This window comes from Myxocyprinus asiaticus, chromosome 30, assembly GCF_019703515.2.
Source record: "Myxocyprinus asiaticus isolate MX2 ecotype Aquarium Trade chromosome 30, UBuf_Myxa_2, whole genome shotgun sequence".
Lineage (NCBI taxonomy): Eukaryota > Metazoa > Chordata > Actinopteri > Cypriniformes > Catostomidae > Myxocyprinus > Myxocyprinus asiaticus.
In genome coordinates, this window is record NC_059373.1 from 26,106,408 (window position 1) to 26,127,467 (window position 21,060).

The 21,060-nt window shown below is 36.0% G+C and overlaps 2 protein-coding genes and 1 long non-coding RNA gene across 4 annotated transcripts in view; 2 read left to right on the forward strand and 1 right to left on the reverse strand.

The window, feature by feature from the left end:
- The window catches only part of LOC127420809 (alpha-catulin-like), a 102,444-nt gene extending 96,089 nt beyond the window's left edge, over positions 1 to 6,355 (forward strand). For both annotated transcript variants that reach the window (XM_051663357.1, XM_051663358.1), the window contains exons 17-19: positions 1,296 to 1,415; positions 2,379 to 2,462; positions 4,898 to 6,355. In XM_051663357.1, coding sequence (XP_051519317.1) covers positions 1,296 to 1,415; positions 2,379 to 2,462; positions 4,898 to 5,062 — 369 coding nt within the window. In that variant the 3' untranslated portion in view covers positions 5,063 to 6,355. The remainder of the gene's footprint in view (positions 1 to 1,295; positions 1,416 to 2,378; positions 2,463 to 4,897) is intronic.
- Positions 6,356 to 8,177: 1,822 nt separating this feature from the next.
- On the reverse strand, positions 8,178 to 9,670 carry LOC127420835 (uncharacterized). The gene is made up of 4 exons (XR_007893884.1): positions 9,568 to 9,670; positions 8,658 to 8,970; positions 8,494 to 8,559; positions 8,178 to 8,314 (listed from the first exon to the last, which is right to left on the reverse strand). It is a non-coding gene; the product is annotated as an uncharacterized LOC127420835 (long non-coding RNA).
- A 250-nt stretch (positions 9,671 to 9,920) lies between these two features.
- elp2 (elongator acetyltransferase complex subunit 2) overlaps positions 9,921 to 21,060 on the forward strand; it is a 36,767-nt gene continuing 25,627 nt past the window's right edge. The window contains exons 1-10 of the mRNA XM_051663356.1: positions 9,921 to 10,072; positions 10,173 to 10,251; positions 10,481 to 10,551; positions 10,752 to 10,893; positions 15,046 to 15,123; positions 15,358 to 15,422; positions 15,519 to 15,585; positions 17,364 to 17,507; positions 17,818 to 17,901; positions 18,096 to 18,196. Coding sequence (XP_051519316.1) covers positions 9,941 to 10,072; positions 10,173 to 10,251; positions 10,481 to 10,551; positions 10,752 to 10,893; positions 15,046 to 15,123; positions 15,358 to 15,422; positions 15,519 to 15,585; positions 17,364 to 17,507; positions 17,818 to 17,901; positions 18,096 to 18,196 — 963 coding nt within the window. The 5' untranslated portion in view covers positions 9,921 to 9,940. The remainder of the gene's footprint in view (positions 10,073 to 10,172; positions 10,252 to 10,480; positions 10,552 to 10,751; positions 10,894 to 15,045; positions 15,124 to 15,357; positions 15,423 to 15,518; positions 15,586 to 17,363; positions 17,508 to 17,817; positions 17,902 to 18,095; positions 18,197 to 21,060) is intronic.

A 21,060-nucleotide genomic window follows, 5' to 3' on the forward strand; every position in this document is an offset into this window, starting at 1 on the left:
CATTTTAAACCATGACTTGCAATATACATAAGTAATATTGGCATTATATTCATAATGTTAGCCAGAGGGGAACTGGTCCCCACAGTGAGCCTGGTTTCCCCCAAGATTATTTTTCTCCATTAACCAACATGTTATGGAGTTTTGTGTTCCTTGCCACAGTCGCCTTCGGCTTGCTCACTGGTGTTATAAATACAATTATTATTTAATTACTTATTTTTAAACACAATTCACAATCGAATTTTATCAAACTACACAGTGATGACTCTAAGACATTATAGATATTACAGTTTCATTTTCTGCTAATGCCTGATCTTCTGTAAAGCGGCTCCATCAAAAAAAAAGGTTGAGGAACACTGAGTTACAGTAATGGAATTCTTGGAAATGAACTCTTCCTCCTTGGTCCAAGTTTCTCAAATGTCTATAGATGGTATTTCAAACATTGCTTATTAATAGCATGCAATATTTCTGGAAATAGCCCATATGATGTGTGTATGATAATATGTTTGTGGGTATTTCATACTGAAAAATCAAATGCTATATTAAAAACTACAATTTAAGCACTGCTGTGCAAAGGGAAAATGCAGTAACTGCACACTTTCTCAAAGCTGAGTTATGGCTAACTATGGTCAGATTAAAGGTGCACTCAGTAACTTTTGTCTTTGTGTTATCTTGGACTTACACTGACACCTAGAGGCTTGGATGCAGCATAATTTAAAATCAATCGTTTTCAGTTTCAGGTGCCATTTGTAGAAATGTAGTATTCAAGGTCAGCCATGATAACTTTAATCAATGAGTGAAAGTGTCAAATAACAGGACAGTACTGAGATTAAGCGAGTAGTATTCAGCTGCTCATGTGATTCTAACATGGCAACCCCATGTGCGGACCCTCTCCATATAGAATAAGTTTACTGATATGACTGACTCTTCATTTTAATGTGAGTGGTCATGATTTCCTACATATATTGCAAAATTACTATTCATGTCTTTAGGAGTCAAACTTTTTTTAATGAGAGAAAAAATTAGTGTGAAAATTGCAGTAACTGCAAAATCAACACTAAAACAAAGGAACTTTCAAGCCATTTTTCTTAGTTCCATTAATGGCATAGTTACAGAATTTTGTCTTTGTAAGGGAGAACAGAATTTATTTTAATTTCATTCCAAATGTAATTTTACAAATGAAATATGTACATCCTGTTTGTTACCTCAATTCAAGTTCAGAATTTAAAAGCATTCCTACTTCGTTCTTAATAGCACACTCACATCCCTGATGGCCACATTTTGTGTCTGTGTTATAGGTGTTGGATGAAGATAGAATGCTCATCATATCTGAGACAGAGAAGCTGGCAGCCTCATGTCAACAGCTGCAGGTCTGTGCCAAGTCTCCAGTTCAGGGAAAGAGCGCCATCTTTCAGAAGGTAATGGAAAACAATAAGAGAACCGCAAGAGCCTGTTCTGGTGACTGCAGCGTAGTAAACAGACTTAGGACGCGTTCATTTATTTGTATTTGGTAGGTAGTCTTGTAATAAGTGGGAGAAACATGAAGAGGTTTATTTTGCAATAATGACCGTCTTGCTTTATGTATCCCATTTATTACACAGCTTCTTACCAAATCAGTAAATAAATGGGCATGAAATATTGATTTGAATTTAAATTGATTTATGACATGAAAAGAGACCACATTGTGATACGTGAGACTAGCACAGTGTAGGAGATTGGTTGCAAATGTAATATGTGTAACATGGACACTGTAAAATAAAGTGATTCCATACATGTTTTACTGCAGTATGCCAAGCAGTCAAAATCAAATAATCCAGAAAGTCATGTAATAAATGAATATATCTTAATTTATTTCAAGAGAACAATATAGACTTTAGTTTATTGTTTTTTTATGTCATTGACAAATTAGATTAGATGATAAATGCAATGCTGTTGACCTAATCTATTTGTCCAAGACACTGACCTTCCCTTATTCCCTAACACGATTTAACATGATCAAATGGTCTGCTGTCAAGGGCCATCCCTCTTTTTTTAAAAAGAAGCGAAGGCCTCAGCCAAAGGCAGTTTTATATAGGTTTATAGAGGCTATTTGTGTGCCGTGTTGTGGAAGCGAGAAACCGAACTCCGGGAAAACAAGCTCAATCAGGATCTCCCAGCATGTCTCCAGGAGCCCTCTCGTGGTTTCCAGGCATGTTATTTTACAAAAAACAATTATATGTGAACCAGCCTGTTCCACAAATCATTTGTCAAAAATGTATAGATTGTTGTCTCTGGGAAATGATTGCTTGACTGCAATGAGAGCCCAAACAAGCAGCCATGGTGCACTTGTTTTGGATAGTTTGTTCAGCTAAAGATCCATTTGTTTTTCTTGTGTTATTCAGGTTGACTCGTCTATACAGAACACCAAAGGCATCCTGACCGTGGTGGTCTACCTACTGCCGATATGTAATAAGCTCATCAGAAAGGTTGGTAGCAACATGAACGCCTAGAATTATCCAAACTTGCTGTTTGAATTTTTAAACACGGATTTGTAAAACATAGATACTCTTGAAGAACAGCCATGCAGTTTCAGAATAAATAAATTCAGACCGAGTCATATGTAAGGGATAATAGATAGTCAGACGGTCGTTGTTGTAAAATAATCCTTGACATGGTGATCAGTTCTTGTATCAGCCTAAAAAGGGTTATTATGTGATAATGAGGGGCTGACTGCACATTATCCTGCTTATTACACATCTACTTATCAAATATATAAATAAATGGACATGAAATATTATTTGATTTGTGAGACGAGAAAGTGAAGTGATATGAGAGATGTGAAATTATGTCAGAAATCGTTTGCTTGGGACAAAGGTCAGTTATACAGTTTAGCGGACATTAACAAAAATAACTTAGCATGTCCCAACTGACCAATCAAAAATAAGTATATCAGAAAGCTGTGTAATAAATTGTTATATCAAATCTCAGTTAAATAATATACTGTACTGTATATGTTATGACTCATGTAATTACGATTATTAAAGGAAAAGTTCACCCAAAATTTTTAATTCTCTCATCATTTACTTACTCTCATGCCATCCCAGATGTGTGTGACTCACTTTCTTCAGCAGAACACAAACAAAGATTTTTTTGAATATCTCAGCTCTGTAGGTCCTTTCAATGCAAGTAAATTGTGACCAGAACTTTGAAGTTCAAAAATCACATAAAGGCAACAAAAAAGTAATCCATATGACTCCAGTGGTTGAATCCATGTCTTTAGAAGTGATATGATAGGTGTGGGTGAAAAACGGACCAATATTTAACTATAATTTTACTATACATTTCCACTTTCACTTCCACATCCTTCTTTTGTTTTTGGCAATTCACATTCTTTGTGCGTATCGCCATCTACTGGGCAGGGAGGAGAATTTATAGTAAAAAAAAAAGGACTTAGTATCTTATGATATAGATTTACAAACTGCAGTCTTATGGATTACTTTCATTCTGCCTTTGTGCTTTTTTTAGCTTAAAAATTTTGGTACCCATTAACTTGCATTGTGAGGACCTACAGAACTGAGATATTCTTTTAAATTTCTTTGTTTGTGTTCAGCAGAAGAAAGCCATACATATCTAGGATGGCATGCGGGTGAATAAATTATTTTATCCTCCCTGAGACCCAACTGTGTGCATTTTCTGTTTCCCTTTTTGATTTGTAACTAGTAGCACTTAAACATGCAAAAAAACAAAAACATTTGAAGAGTAAATAGTTTTCCTAAAAATATATGTCCTCATATGGGGACAGTGGGACTAAGTTGTGTAATTTTAAATAATACCAAGCTATATAGAGTCAATCACAGACAATACAGCTGATTTTCTGTAAAGCTGCTTTGGAACAATGTGTATTGGTAAAAGCACAAATATATACACATAAAAATTATTTAACTTTATTTGACATTTGTTACAATGCACTGTCAAACAAACAAGTGATAGCCAGTGCTGAAGCATTTTACCAATCAGAAATTAGCTAAATAAATTGTGATTCAAAGTAATGGTCTGCATCGTCCCATGTCTGCCAAACAGGTTGAGTGGTCCAAACATCATCTGCAGCCTGAAACTTAACTTTTGGTTGGATTTTAGGAATGAATGCACTTGGCTGCATAGGAAAGCTATAGGATGCTCCCTTGCTCCCTAATTAGTGAATGACTTAACCTCCAGTGTTTTGTCTGACTCTGAAAGCAACATTTTTCAGCTTTTGGATAACCCCATTGATTCTCAATGTGATAATGCACGATAAAGGATTTCTAAGGGAAAAATAGTGCTATAGCCCACTATAGTGGTCAATGTATTTAACAGGGTGCCGTTTCGAGATAAATGGCATATCGGATGAAACTAGAGACTCAACAGGTTTCACTGTAAAATCTTAATTAGGTTTCTTACCAGATGTAGTTTTGTTGGCATTTCTCCCAAAGACAAACTTCACTCAGATCGGAGCCATGTTTTTTTGCCACATGACTCCGTCCGTCAAAAGTTTAACCCTTTACTGACACCCCAGAGTGTCCTGAATTGAGATCAGTTGGTTTAAATGAAATGAAATTATGCATAGCATATAGTGAAGACAAAACACAGTCCATGCAGAAGGACGCGAGGTCGCACAAGGTTATGGTTTTTGGATGAACTGTCCTTTAAGAGTTTGCATTGCTGTTTTAAAAGTTTATAAATGTTTTAATATAACCAAAGTATTTCATTGCAGAACAGTTTGCTATATAAGTCGATTCATATAACTTTTTGGTCATTTAGTGTGTATATAGTCTGTTGTCATTTTGTCAAGATTGTCATCTGTACTACCAACCCTGAACAAAGTAAAATTATATGACCAAATCCTAGAGCTCATTTGTGTTCAACTTTATTCTTTTAATTCTAGTGTAAATCAGAACGCAGCTGCCTGAGTTCTCCTCAGCACTGGAGGGAGAAACAGCTGAGCACTCCCGTCAGCAAGGAAACTCTGAACGGCAAAGGCTCCAACGGCTTTGGGGTCAAATCCCTGGAGCAGCACATGGCCAATCTAACGTTCCTGGAGAGCAAATAGCTCTGAAAACCAAAGGCACTCTCGCCTGATCACGCACACACAGTGCATGGCAATGCACTCGCTCACAATGTGCCATTCTTTGCGCTTCTGTCCATTTGCTTTGTGGTGTACAGTAGCGTTAGCATTACCAACCTCATTCCAGCTACCAAAAAATATTGAAAAAAAAAAAAAAAAAAAAAACTTCCATGTGATCAAGTCATTATGCAACTGTTTCAAGTGTAATGGCTGGTAACAATAAGCTACAGTTTTAACTGGATCGATTTTTCACTATGTTTCTTGTGATTTGCCAACTTTGAGGTGTAAATGATGAGAACCTCAGATCTTTTGATGCAAAACACTCTGCACACTGTATTTAATGGGATAGTCCACCCAAAAATTACCATTCTGTCATCATTTACTCACCCTCATATTGTTCCAAAACTGTATGACTTTCTTCAGTGGAACACAAAAGATGTTAGGCAGAAGTTGGCCTCAGTCACCATTCACTTTCATTGGATGGAAAAAGTAACCTTCTGCCCAATGTCTTTTTTTGTGTTCTGCAAAATAATGTCATATGAATTTGGAAAAACATGAGTGTGAGTAAATGACAAAATTGTAATTTTTGGGTGAATTACCCCTTTTGTATAACTGCCTCATGTACAAGTCGATGCCAAATATATCCACTGTTTAAATCATCTTCCTACACTGGTCTTGCCACAAGGCAGTCTGCTCAAGGCTGTAGGGAAGCATTTCAGTAACTTTGGATATTACTTTGAGAAATCAGCATCTTAATATTCTGAGTGTTATTCTGCTCGAGGGTTCAGAGCGAGGAATACTTTCCAAAAGAGGCATTTTTAAGGATGTTAATAAAGAATCAGATCCTTTAAATGTGCTTTTGTAGGAATGACAGACTTGTTATATGGACTGCCTTGTAGGTCACTGTGATTTGTATTTTTAATGCAAACCTAACAATGCATGTTAAGCTTTCGTACATTAACCTGAAAGGTTAGAATGAAGACGGTATATAAATCAGTAGGACTGTTGTGTATTGAAGAGCAACTTCTTTTGCATGGCACGTATTACAAGGCTCGATAGAATTGGGTTCACTTTCACTCACAACAATTCTAGTTGATACTTTGCAAAAATGTTCCTCTGATTTATACTACAGTCAACCAATCCATAAGCTTTAGAGATTAAGCTTTAGAGATGATTATGCAGCTAAGAACTTGAGTTGTATTAGTGTTGGATCATTGATGACTGATTGTTAAATGATTGTTAAATCACAAAAAAAACTCTAAATATACATTATTTTTCTTAAAATGTTAATGGCTGGGTGAATTATTTACGATTATTAATGATTGCTTATGTATGATTTATTTATTACAAAACATAGCCTTTAACATAAAGCTTAGAGGATTGTATGGTACAATAAGCTAAAATATAACAGCAAATTGAATTGGAATATGCCCAGAAGGGAGCTGTTTCTTTATTTAGTTGAGTTACTAAATGTTATTAAACTATAATGTTCTCCAAAATGTCCGTGCTATAACCAGAGGGGAAATAATGTGTCTGTGAGGATATATATCTATGCCTTCTTAAATGAAAAAGGCAGTTAATGAGACAATAATCTAAACTAGAGCCCGACTGATTTGGGATTTTTTTAGACCGATACTGATTTTAGAGGGGGAAAATTCACTGATTACCGATATATTTAATTTTTGAGCTGGAATGAAAACAGACATTTTCTATGTGGATTGTGCACCGATTTTGCACCGATATGACTATAAAAAAAAAAAAAGTACTCAGAAGGCTGCTTAAACATTTTTATCAAAGAATATTTGACATTATTATTATACATTGTCAACATTGGAAAAAGTACAATATTTCCCTCTGAAATGTAGTGGAGTGGAAGTATAAAGTAATAGAAAAATGCCATGGTAATACTCAAGTACAAGTACCTCTAAACTGTACTAAAGTACAGTTTTCTTGCTTATCAAAACATCATCAGCAATATTTCGCTGTTAATGTACAACAAAACAGTCATAAACAATAACTCATGGTTCATTGCTGCCGAGTCAAGAGATAAACAGTGGCAGCGGTTTTACACCGTATTCCGGTGGAAAACCAGACTTTTAAATATTACATTTTGTAAATGCAAAGACTGGAATTGTCTGGTTGAAGGGGGTACCAAACTGCGAATCCTGAACAAAATAGTTTGGTGAATACATGTTTACACATTAGCTTCCACTCAGCTGACAACAATGAAAGTAGCTATGTGGTTAGCTAGTTAGATATAAACTCGTTGTCACAGAGAGTAAAAGACGGACGTTGTTTATTTACTTTCCAGCATTGCGTCTCACCAACTAGGCAACAACATAGCGTGAAATCAACACTCAACAGACAAAATCCACCACCGCACCGTTGTCTGCAGAGCTGCAAAAAGATGCTCTGATGCTTACCTTTCAATCTGCTACATTACTTACTGCACTGACAAACTACAGCTGGCTATCATAGCAAACAGATATGATAAACATGAGTGACATGGTTGTCAGGAACAGGGTTAACACTATATTAGTTATATAAAATGATGGGGTCATTGTTTAGTAACCTTCCAGTATGTATTTCACAAGCTAGTTAGCAACTTACCGACACACAGCTCAACTCCGCCCTCTCTGCAGAACCACCATCAGCTCAGCTCTGTAAACAATGGAGTCAGAGCACGCTCTGCTGGACAAACTACGCTATGACACCAATTCTAAATCACCCCAAGCATTGTTTTCTGCATTATATGTTCTGAAAAAAAGTTGTAATATCCACGCATATCGGAAAACATTTACGCCGATACCGATATACAGTATCTGTGAAAGGCTAATATCGGCTGACCGATAAATTGGTCGGGCACTAAACTAAACACAAAACGATACCCTTGACAATGGCTTGTTCATGCATCTCATGAAATCTGGAAAAGTCCAACAAAAATACAAGAGTTTGCATCAAGCTCTCTTGAAGTGCAATCCACAGAAATCCAAGTTTGGTGTGGATGCAATTCTTCATTTCCTCAAGCATGTTATTGGTATTTTCACCTTCTTGACGCATTTATTCTTCAAAGGAACTATTTCAAAGTGCAAACTTTATTCAGCAAGGCTCTTGTTTTTGGTTTGTTCTTTTGGAGAGAACCTCCTGATATTGTTCTCTGTTCAGAAGGACCTCTTTGATGCTCTTACTCTCCTCAAATTTAGGTAATATAACAGCAATGTACCCCTCTATAGAAGGCTGAGCCAGAAGACAAAAAACAAAGTCACACATTTGGTTAAGTTTAGTCCATACTCAAGGCAAGAAAAACATTTATTGATCACCACCAAAATGGGCATCAAAAGGGTATTTTTTTTTCCTCAAGTTATTCATTTTTTGGATGTACTGTACTTGTAATGGAAACAGACACAAGCAGTCACCTTTTCCAATAACAGATCTGGCCTGTTGAGAATGCCTTCACTTCTAAGAGACATCCTCTGATACAGCTGTGGAGAAATTACGAGCCATTTATTTCAGCCGCAAGTGATATTACACCTACAGTGGCATTCTGTGAGTGAAGACTGAACAGAAGACTTTGACTTACCTGAATATGGTGTACTCCTCATCTGTACATGTTATTCTACACAGTGGGGCAAACTCTGTCAGGAACTGACCACCCCAGGGTATATATTATACACACTGATCATTTTAATACAGGTATACTACATAAAGATATTAATGCCAATCATTTTGTATGGTAAGAATCATTCCAGGCAGAGTTATTCACTTTCTTTGACTTTCCAGACACCTTGTTCTTAAGTCTGCTGCACCCATCACTGATCTGATAGTTCATATTTTAGATTTTTCATCCATTCTGAAGGATGGGGTGAGACTTGGCAAATGTGATGACACAGATCCTGAAAAGAAGAACACTGATTTAGGCTTTCACAAAATCTTACTTTAGAGATACAGAGGCCTGAAATGTATTTGGAAACTTGTGCCACAAAATACATTGTCATTGCATTACAATGCACAATATTGAATAAAGTGGCATAAAACCTTAAACACATACCTCGGGGATCTTTAGTGACTCGGGATCTTGTTAATTTTTTTGGAATTGTGCCCACACCTCTTTAGTGTCCTTAAATCATTATCTTATAAATAGTGTAATTAGAGACCCTAGGCATGTGTTAGTGAGTTTTGTTTTTTAAATGTTTTTTTATGATTATTTTATATCTATATATCTTATATCCTCATATCTAAGTTTACTATAACAGGATATATATTTCTTTGTTTATTACAAGACAAATGAGTACTATATATTAAGAGAGAGAGAGAGAGAGAGAGACGCTGGGCGAATTCCAATCAAAAGTGATCGTCCCTATACCCTACTCACTACAAAGGACAAAGCTCTTGATGTGGGCTCTCTAAAGGGAGCATGCTTTACAGTTTGAATGTACCCTTCGTTAAAAGTCTTGTAAAAGGGCCCTTTGTGAAAAACGAAACTTTCTTACTTTTGTTTGGAACGACTCTTCGAGTGGCGTCCCCTTCCCAAAGTGCACTTCAAGGGCGCAAAAATGCCGTTTGGTAAAATACCCCACTGATGCTGTAAGCCGGACGAAAAAATCAAGTTACACAATAAATTGTCCGTTCTGAATTCACATCCGGTTACATGAGCCGTTTGTGTCTGTCAAGTATTTTGCATCGCTGTGATGTGAATTTTGAATCAAAATGAAAATGAATGAATGTATATTGTTATTAAATCCATTTCAACGTTTCATACTCGGTAGTTTGTGAAACATATAAACGTATATTTCTCCCCGGAACTACTGCAGCAGGAAACTTGTTTCTCGTTCATTTGAACTGTAACACACAGCAGCACTGAAGATGTCAGCGCCTGTAATGGACACATGTCATGTCTCCTGTTGTGCCAATCGCACTCCTAATGTTGTGTCATGGGGCAGAGGAGGTCTCATCGCATTTGGGACATGCAATTCAGTTGTACTTTATAATCCACAGGTAATGACTCATTACAAGTGTTCGGTGAACTGTCTTTTATATGTTACCTTATTGCTGTGACAGGTTTGTTTCATCCTTGTTTTGTGTTAATTGTTATCAGGACATTACGATTGTGGAGGTCCTGAATAAACATACTGGTAGGGTGAACGCTGTCCAGTGGGTTCATAAACAAGACTGCAGTAAGTCTCCGTCTCCCTTCTCAACGGGGTTTTTAGATGAAAGATTTGAAAAAGCAAAGTGTAGTTATGCAAATGAGCAGCAAGTACAGCAACTACCTGAAAATATGATTTATTATTATTTATCTCTTTAAATTACCGCATGCATGTTTATTTTGTGGGATCTCATGTTTAGACATAATAATAACAAAGAAATGAGTAGAAGAAACTTACAGTAATTTTATATCCACAGGTCCTGAAACACATCTGGTATCTGGGGGGACAGATAATAATGTTGTTGTTTGGAAGAAGCATGATGGACAGGTACGTGCTCACAAGCAATGAATATAAACAACATGCTGACAAAATAGTTTGTGCAATAACACATCAGAGATCTTCAAAGAGTTTACTAACTTGTGTTATAATTGTCCATATATGAATTATTAGATAGTCTGAAAAAAAAAACAGTAAAGAAAATCATAAAAAAAATAATAATAGTAACAGCTGAAGTGATTTTGCCACAGTTCACTGCATGTGCAGTGTGTTCGGGACACTCAGGGCCGGTGTGTGCAGTGGACGCTGTGTCTCTGCCCTCCTCTCAATTACTGCTGGCCTCAGCATCATCTGACTCCACTGTTAAACTCTGGACCAGCACCTCTGATACAGGTAACATGAAAAGAGTTTTCCTCTCATTAAATCCTTTGCCCCCATCCTAATTTCTTCTGTTTTTGTGTATCTCATTCTAAATTGTTTCAAAAATCCAAACAAAATCTAACATAAAACAAAGGCACAAAATACAGTTTTTAAATGATAATGTTATTTATTGAAGCAATAAGTCATCCAATAACAACTGGGCATGTGTGAAAAAGTAATTGCCACTAAATCCCCGAATCTATGATACTTCATTCATAATGGAGTTCAGCTGGACTAGACACACTCAGGCCTGTTTACTGCCAGCCCTGTTCAATCAAATCAACACCTAAATAAAATAGAATTTTTCAGCTGCATGAAGTTGGCTAAAAGGTCTCACTCAGTATCACACTATACCGAGGTTGAAAGAAATTCCAGAAATGATGAGGAAAAAGGTGATTGAAATACATCAGTCTGGGAAGGGTTACAAATCTAAAGAACCACAGTGAGAGTTATTACACTATAAATGGAGAAAACTTGGCACAGTAGTGAACCTTCCCAGAAGAGGCCGACCTTCCAAAATTCCTCCCAAGAACACAGTGATGACTCATCCAGGAAGTCACAAAAAAGCCAAGGACAGCATCCAAGGAACTGCAGGCCTCTCTCGCATCAATAAAGGTCACTATTCATGACTCCACTATCAGAAACTCACTGGCCAAAAATGCCATCCGTGGAAGATTTGCGAGGCGAAAACCAATGCGAACCCAGAAGAACATTAAGGCTTGTCAGAATTTTGCCAAAACACACCTTGATGATCCTCAAAGCTTTTTGGGAGAATGTTCTGTGGAGTCAAAAGTGGAACTGTTTGGAAGACAGGGGTCCCGTAACATCTGGCGTAAATCAAACACAGAATTCCACAAACATCATAACTACGGTCAAGCATGGTTCTGGTAGTGCAATGGTGTGAGGATGCTTTGCTGTTTCAGGGCGACTTGCAATAATTGAGGGAAACATTAATTTTGCTCTCTACCAGAAAATCCTAAAGGAGAAAGTCCGGTCATCAGTCTGTGAGTTGAAGCTCAAGCGCAACTGGATTATGCAACAAGACAATGATCCAAAGCTTAGGAGTAAGTCCACCTCTGAATGGCTCAAAAGAAGCAAAATTAAAGTTTTGGAGTGGCCTAGTCAAAGTCCTGACTTGAGCCCAATTGAGATGCTGTGGCAGGACTTTAAATGGGCAGTTCATGCTGGAAAGCCCTCTAATGTGGCTGAACTAAAGTTCTGTTCTGAAGTAAAGTAACTAAAGTAAAGTTCTGCAAAGAAGAGTGGGCCAAAATTCCACCACAGTGTTATGAAAGACTGATCTCCAGTTATCGGAAGCTTTTGGTTGCAGTTGTTGCTGCTAAAGGTGGCACAACCAGATATTGAGTTTAAGTGGGCAGTTAGTTTTTCACATGGGTGATATAGGTGTTGGATAACTTTTTTTGCTTCAGTAAAAAAAATAATATATATATATATATATATATATATACATACATACATACATACATATATATGTATTTAAAAGCTCTAATTTGTGTTTACCCAGGTTGCCTTTGTTTTATGTTATATCTCGTTTGAAGATCTAAAACAGTTTTGTATGAAAAAAATAAAAAATGCACAAAAATAGAAGAAATCAGGAGGGGGGTAAATACTTTTTTCACTGCACTGTATATTAATTGCAAGTTTTTGAGTGGCAAGCAAGTACTTATCAACTGTCCAAGCCTGACATCTGCTGGTTGGATCTTGTAAATTATAGTAAGTTCTACAGAGATATTAAAATGCATTGTCTCCTTAAGGACACTTTTTGAAAGGTTACAATGTTTATTTAATAATATATACAGTGAGACCACACTGAAAATCTGTGATTTGAATTGTATACTGGAGATAAACAATTTTTAGTTTTAGGAATTTTTGAAACATGATGAAACATTTTGAAGAAAGAAACTTAGTTGTAAAATGAAGAAGAAATATTTAAGATTATATTTACATATACTTGAACTTTTCTAGATCTTTAATGTAGGCAAATTTGTGACAGACGTTAACACCTTTGTACAAAAGGTCAGATTTCCTTGCTTCTTTTTAAGTACACAAAATGCTCTTTAGAAGATTCTCAAATCTTGCTGGAATAGCATGAATTATTGAGTTTTGCATAAACTTATGGAGTCCATGCTAGAGGGATTCTTGCTATTGCTGTCAAATACCAAATAAATAAATTGTCAAATTTATGTCAGTTTTCAGTTCGGTTCTCTCAAATTGTTATGCTGATAATATAAACATTTGTTATTATTATTTTATTAACTTAGAAAAATTCAGAATAGAAGTATTTTCACTAGTGGTCTCAACCTTTTGGACTCCATTGTTTATTAGTTGTTGTTTTGTTTTGTTTTTAATCACAAAAGTAAGTCAGACTCAAGTATAATTCTTGTGTGTTTCCAAAACTATTAATTAATAACTCCAAATATAATAAGGACAAGCAAGACTCAACATTAACACTTGTCTGCTTCTCCGGGAGAAGTGGATTTTTAAAGGGGCAAGTGAAAGAGAATGTTACTTGCCTGACCAGACTAATAGCTTGATTAAAACATCAATAATGAAAAAATATCCAGCTATATTTGTGATTATAGACTAAGCCTGTGTCACGTATTACAAAGTTCATATCTTATTACATGTCGCATAGAGTGGAATGTTTTCTGACGATAATTAAACCATTTTTTTATGTAGCTAATACTTCAGTATATTCATTATATGCTACTGTGTTATTTTAGCAGCTCAGGTTTTCATAATGAGAGCTGTGGAGTATTTTGTATGTAGCAGCATATCTTTAGTTTTGTTAGAAAACATTTAAAATATGTTTGAATATTTGTTTATGATAATGATTAAGTCCCACTGTTGATCCCACCGGGTCAAATTGAGCCGGCTCGTTAAATCTCAGTGCAACAGTCACAATTTGCACATTTTTCTCCCCACATTTGTGTGTGTGCGCGTGCCTTGTGCATGTAATTATGAGTATGAATGTACTTGTAAATAGCATTTTGAACTGTTGTACCACTTTACAGCTTTCTTAAGGTTTTATAAGAACCGGGTCAAATTGAACTGGAGGACCTTTTAGGTACTTTTTTTATAGCGTTGTTTATAAATACATGTGGAGGATGTCATGTAGTTTCAGTCTGGAAAGTTATAGTTAAGTTGATGTAAATCAGTGTTAAAAGTTGGTCAAACTGACCTGTCAAATGGACCCTTAAGATCATTCAAGGGTTAAAGTTTGGTCTGTTACAGTTTTACACAAGATTTGGCATTTTGCACATTATCACCAACTAAAAGATATTATTTTCGTTGACCAAAATTATATGCCATTTTAGTCCTATTAAAACAAAGTGAATATGACATGAAAAATATTGACATTTTAAAGGACATTTTCATCAAATGACTAAACCTATGACAAAAAAAAAAAAAAAAAAGCTGTAAAAATGAACACTGGCATGAAAATAAGTGGCTAACTGACGATTGAGACTGTAATAAGACATTCGCTGTAGCTAATGTCATTCATTAATCCTATTGAAACTGTGGCAGCTAGCTTGCTACATTACCTGCTTATATGTTGACGTAACTAATATGTAATGAGCTGATAAAACACTGATGAGAATATTGCTTCTGAAACGATCATATTTACACCACAATAAAAAAATGTCTCTCTGGACAACTAACTTTTTTACTCAGACAAGTGAATGACCAATTTACTTGTCTGAAGGACAATAATATGATCATTTGCTTCCACTCATATTCTGTTGTACATGTACATACTTTAAGAAAAAAAAAGTGAGATTGATTGACAGTTTAGGAAGTGTGTGAATAACTATAATCAGTACGTGCATGTGTTGTGTAGGACTCTATATTAAAACCATCTTCTTAAATGCTTTCCTCAGGTCATGAGATGATGGTGAATTACATCATTTCTCTACCATTCAAATGACAGTGATCTAATAAGCTGTCTGCCAAGTCCCAGAAACAAGCCTTGTTTTTGTTACTTTGTAATTTTGCTCAGCAGATAATGTCAGTTTTTTTTTCCTGGATAATTTCACTAATATAGTTGGATTGTTTTGATCGGTAATAACCTACTACTATTTTTATTATTATTATTATTCTTAGCTGAATGCCTCCAGACCATTTCATTTGGAAGCGGGTTCGTGATGGATGTCTCGTTGGCACTGTTGCCAGGCAGCAGAGGTAGGCTGTGCTCACTGCTTCTTGTTGATTTGCAATATTGTCCATTCTTATCACATGATTCAAATCTCATTCTGGGGTTTATATATGTCCTGGGGCGACCATATCTTGTCATTGACATTTTATTCACTACTGGGCTGTAGCAGTATTTTGCTTTCAAACTCTTTATAGTCACTTGTCAGCCTCAAAATGTGTCCTAGGAGATTACATTAGGAGGATAATTACATCTACTTGCAGTTCCAGTACTTGCCTGTGGGGATGATGACAGCAAGGTTCACCTGTATGTGCAGATCAGTGGACAGGTAAGATTGTTAGACTTTTATTTATCTAGTAATGATTTAAATCTAATGTTTGGGATGTGATTCTTGTGTGTGGATTTCACCTGTCGATGTGTTCAGTTTCAGAGGGTTCTGACACTGGCAGGTCATGAGGACTGGGTGCGAGGTGTGGAATGGGCCGTACAAGGTAAGAGTTTTTGTAGTTACCCCAGAAAAGCTTATTCTTGATTGTTGATTTTGCATGTTTTATATTGTGATGGACTGCACTGGTAGAAATATCAATTTGTGTTTAGGTGCCATATCCACCCAATCACCATGATGAAAAAAATGACATATTATTTCAATTGTAAAGTATTTATGTTGATTTTAAAAACAAACATTGTGAACAAGATGATTTTTAAACCTTTTTACTGTAATTAAAAAAAAATATAGAGAGAGAATTATAAAACAAACTCAAAAATTAAAACTTTTTTTTTTGTGTGTGTATGTGATTTTAGGTTTATTTTAAAAAAGCAAACAACAACAAAAAAAGCTTAAAGGAATATTTCGGGCTCAATACAAAAGCTAAATCGAAAGCATTTGTGGCATAATTTTAATTACTACAAAAATTTATTTTGACCTGTAGGGAGAGATCCTTTCCAAAAAAAAAGCAAAAATGGTTTCGGTGTGGCATGGCAGTTACAATGGAAATGATTGGGGCCAATCCGTAAGCGTTTAAATGCTTCCTCAAATGTATAGCCACAAGATGTAAACAATGTGTTTTAACATGATTTTAGTGTGATAAAATCTCTTATTACACAGCTCTCTGGAATACTCAATTCTGATTGGTCAATAGCACCATCTAGTGGTCAGATTTTTCTCAGTAATAACTGCGCATATATGTATCATCCGGGTATTTGCAAGCCATCTTTCCTGCTTCTTGGATCACTGTGCGATCTCTACAAGTAAGCTAATAAAAAATGTCGACTCAAGTCAATGTTTCCGGTGCATTTATTTATTTATTTGCAAGTAGTCTTGTAATAAGATGCACAATGAGCAGTCATTAATTACAAAATAAACACCCAACAGAACTCTGACGAAAACCGGGGGTTGATTCCAGCTGTTCAGCGATTTCTTAATTCTCAAATTACACTATTTCAACGCAAATAAATATTTTATGTCCATGTATTTATTTATTTGTTTAGTAGCCGTGTAGTAAGCTGGATAATGTACAGTCAGCCGGTTTTTATTGCAAAATAAACCCCTTCAGGCTGATACAACACCTGATCACGCTGTCTGGATTTATTTTGCGATAACAGCCGGCTGACAGTACATTATCCCTTACTTACTGTAGTTACCTTTTCTGTGTAAAGTTAGTTGCAGTAAATACAATTTTACAACAAAAGAGTAAACCTTACAATGACTGCAAAAAAGTCCTTATAAAATCATAAGCTTCACATTTCTGCCTTTTTAAACCCTCAAAAATTGACCCAATTCACTTCAATTATAAGTGCCTCACGATAACCTAGATTTTTTTAGAGAAAAGGAGGAGATATTTTTTGTGGTAATCAACATTATGCCACAAATGTTATGGATTGTGCTTAACTTGTAATGAACCTGGAATATTCCTTTTAAAACCAAAATAATTTGCATAAAAAATGTAAAACATCAAAACAAGGAAAAAAAAATCTATTTATAGGGGGAATATGATGTGGACATTGCACGTCATGTTTGGTGAGATTCACCCAAGAGCTGAAGATGAAGACCTATTTAAGATGATACAGTAACGGCAGTGAAAATGGTCTCAGGATATAAAGCATATTACCCTAAGGAGCTGCTGTCTAAGTTGATTCCGCTCTTGTGTTCTTTCATAATGCATGAAGCATGCACTTGTTGACAACTAAAGGCACTGAAACTGAAATATGCAAGTGGGAAAGCCTTGCATACTGCTTTTCACTCTGTGTGTTTGAATTTGTAAATGTTTAGATGGAGAGCTCTTGCTGGCCAGCTGCTCTCAAGACTGTCTGATCAGAGTGTGGAGGCTGTTTCCCAAAACTGCCACTGAACCAGACCTTCAGAGTGACACTGTTATTAAAATGAAGGAGAATGTCTTTGAAGTGTGTGGAGATGGTAAGGCTGTTAGTTTGTCATTCGTGTGATTATGATTAAATTGTGTGATGAGTAATGATTAAAGATATAGATTACTGGGATGTTGATTATGTCATTGATTATCCTTTTAACTTTGAAACGGTGTCTTGCCTTATTTAATTTCAAAGCTAAGTAATGCGTGCATGTTGTTTTGTAATCGTGGTCCAAAATTAATATTCGCCAAGTGCCAAATCAAATGCAAGATTTGGCCATTGGAATTGGCAAAAAGTTCTTTTTGAACCCTGTTTGCAATGCTTTGTATCAAAAGTTGTCCACTCTATTTTTGTCTTAGTGTTTGCAGTAACTCTTGAAACGGTGCTAGCTGGCCATGAAAACTGGGTTTATGGAATGCATTGGCAGCCCCCACAGACCAAAGGTATTTCTGCATACTCTCACTCTCAAATTATTTTGTTTATTCAGCAGGGTGTATAGTAAGTGATAATGTGCAATGATTTATTTTTCCTCATATCACTGCAAAGTGCCGACTGACCTTGAGGTGCTTTTGTATTAATCAGTTTGTTTTTATCTAAATGTAGCCTCTGTGTAATTACTCATTGTCTCCCCCTGCAGGTGACTCAGTGGAACAGCCCTTGAAACTACTGTCTGCATCAATGGACAAAACAATGATCTTATGGGGGCCAGAGGAGGATTCAGGCGTGTGGGTAGAGCAGGTCAGTCAACTTAATATTTTTTTTGTTTGGAATGCAATCCTAGCTTACTACTTACTGAATACTGTGCAGTGTACACTGTGTACTGTCTACAGTTTTATTTTAATATGTTCCTTGAGGTTTACTTTTATAATATTAGTCTTTACCAAGTTGTTTTTGCATAAAACAAAGTTATATATTTAAAAAAAAAAAAATCATTTTCCATCCTCATTCTGACCCTCTGTCAGAAACACTCTGTGCTGCTTCTCTTTTAAGACTTGATAGTAAACGCCCACTGTTATTACTGGCTCTCTGTTCTTGACTGACCTGCTCTCTTTTTACCATCTCACTGCTCACCGCTACTGGGCGGGGCTACGGAAGTGATAAGGTAAAATAGGCATTGATGTGTTGTGCAGGCCGTCAGATGCAAATGTCTACAGTGTGCCATCACAATGTGGAGGAAGTAGAGAAAGAGTTGTTTTGGCAGCTTGGTTTCAACAAATTCTCTTTACAGGCAGGGAGAAGTTTTGAGTTCTGAAACTTACAGTATGTTTTAATAGTACAATAACCTCTTATATGTTAAAAGATCAAGGAAATTTTAACTGCTCATGTCATCAGTCTTTTAATACTATGTGGAACAGAATAACTTTTGGAAAGATAAACGTCCCAAGCAGTAGTATGCTAGAGAGTTGTCACATGACCTTTTCATCTTAAATTTTGTGTACAAATGTCTTAAATCTTGGATTTAGTCTTCTATGTAGATATACAAGATATAAATGCACAGTTGCGTATTAATAATTTCTGAGGTATTAAATTGATGCGATCACACTGTGTTTGTGGCAGAATAAGCTCAGTTAGGAAATCCTCTATGTATTTTTGGCAGCTATATACTAGATAGAAAAGCATGGCTGGAAATGGTGTTCTTTACAGATTTTCTTGATTGCTAACACACTATAACTGATTCTGTTGGCCTAATTCCCCTAACCATTTCTTCAACTCACAGAACAAAGACACATTTCTTAAAACTATACATGCAATTCACATGTTCCTGTTTGTTTAATATTTTCTGAAAAACTAACTGAACTAAAAACGAACTAAAAATGCCCTCATTATGCATAGGTTTTAACCATGTTCTCATTTAGATTCACTCAAGGCATCAAAGCCTGTACTCAGTTAACACACATTACTCCATGTGTAAATACTGACCATGTTTACATGCACTTAATAAAACGGTTTATTCCAGGGTTTTTGCAGAAAGCGGCATTCTGAAACACCATGTAAACTAGAAAGCTGATTTCCTTAAATCATTTAAGGGAATGAGAGAAAGTGGTTTAACACACCTGGGTTTCTCTCAGAGAATGCGGCTTATTGTGGTCATGTAAATGCATAAGCGCTGTTCTGATGGGTGTTTGAAGAGTGCACTTGCGTGGAACAGACTGGGATACCAAACATCATAGGATGGAGCCTAACAACAAGACAACACAGTGGGAAGAGTTTAACATTTCTGGGAGTACAGTGGAAAAATCACATGCATCATAAACTATTCCCATTTATAAACACCAATGTAAAATATCGACTGTCCTTAATGTTTGCGGATCACGCTGGTACAATGTGGGAATCTCAGAGTTTTACGAAAGAGGGAAACCCCACTACTGCAGCGCAGTTAAGCTTTGGGTCGCTATAGAAAGTGAAGGAGACAATCACAGCAACAACTCTGGAATATGTGAAAATAAAGCTAAGCAACAGAGAATAAAATTGCGAAGTCTTTCTCGGATCCCATGTTTGTTATTTTTACAAGCGTCACAGGGAAATTACATTGCTGTGGAGAAAGCTGCTTACTGACCGAGCCACATGTATATGGGAGTAAAAAGTACGCCACCTATACAGTGCATTTTCTCTCGCAATAACCCACTTTCTGGTGTCCATGTAAACATAGTTCCTAAGTAGCAAAAATGTTCACACATAAATCAAAATGTGATTATCAGGTGATAATGTGCTGTAGAAAATTGACTAACAATGTTTGAAGATATGAAGGCAGAAAGAAAGCAGACAGTGACAGGGGAAGAGAAATATGAAGGTGCAGAAGAACACTTGTCCCTAATGATATTTGTCCAACCTGATTGACTGTTCTTGTGCATGTTACCACAAGGCTGGGCAACTAGTCCAGCTAAATTCTGAGTTGTTTTACGATTGCATCATTTACATAAACCTTCCGACAAGAAAACAACTGCAGTTAATAAAACTTAATGTAGACAAGTAGGTAACATACAGGGCTTCAATACAACATTACAGCAGTTTAGAGGCCATGCACTGTTCTGTGTACTACATGTACTGTATCAGTTCTGATCATTTGTATAAATGGAAGTCTACTTTGTCTAACCTGACAGTACTTGTTCTAATGTCAAGTATATATGTCAGAATGTATTTCTGCAGTACTGTGGAGTATCCTACAATGCAAAGTACTTAGATTTTTTTTGTGTGCCAACTCTTACTTACAGTTTATTATATTCCTTAATTTAAGCAAATTTCTTTTGTATTTTGAAAAAAAAATTGTGTAGAGTCACTGAATTTTCTTTTTGACAGTGATTTTTACCCAGCATCTCTTTACAGTAGGAATGTAGGCACTCTTAAATAAACATTTTGAACATATATTTTACGTAGTATTTGTTGCTATGGACCTTATTCACGGTAGCACCATCTTTGCTTTTTAATGGGAATGAGGGATAATCTTACCATCTCTTCAATGGCACGAATGGTATAAAACTGTAAAAAGCTCCTTGATCACATTTGGTTTTCCACAGCTTATGTTTTCTGGAGTTCTTTGTCTACTGAATGTTTTTAGAAAGATATTTTATCAATGTTTTGTCCGCGATCCAAAAACATTTTAA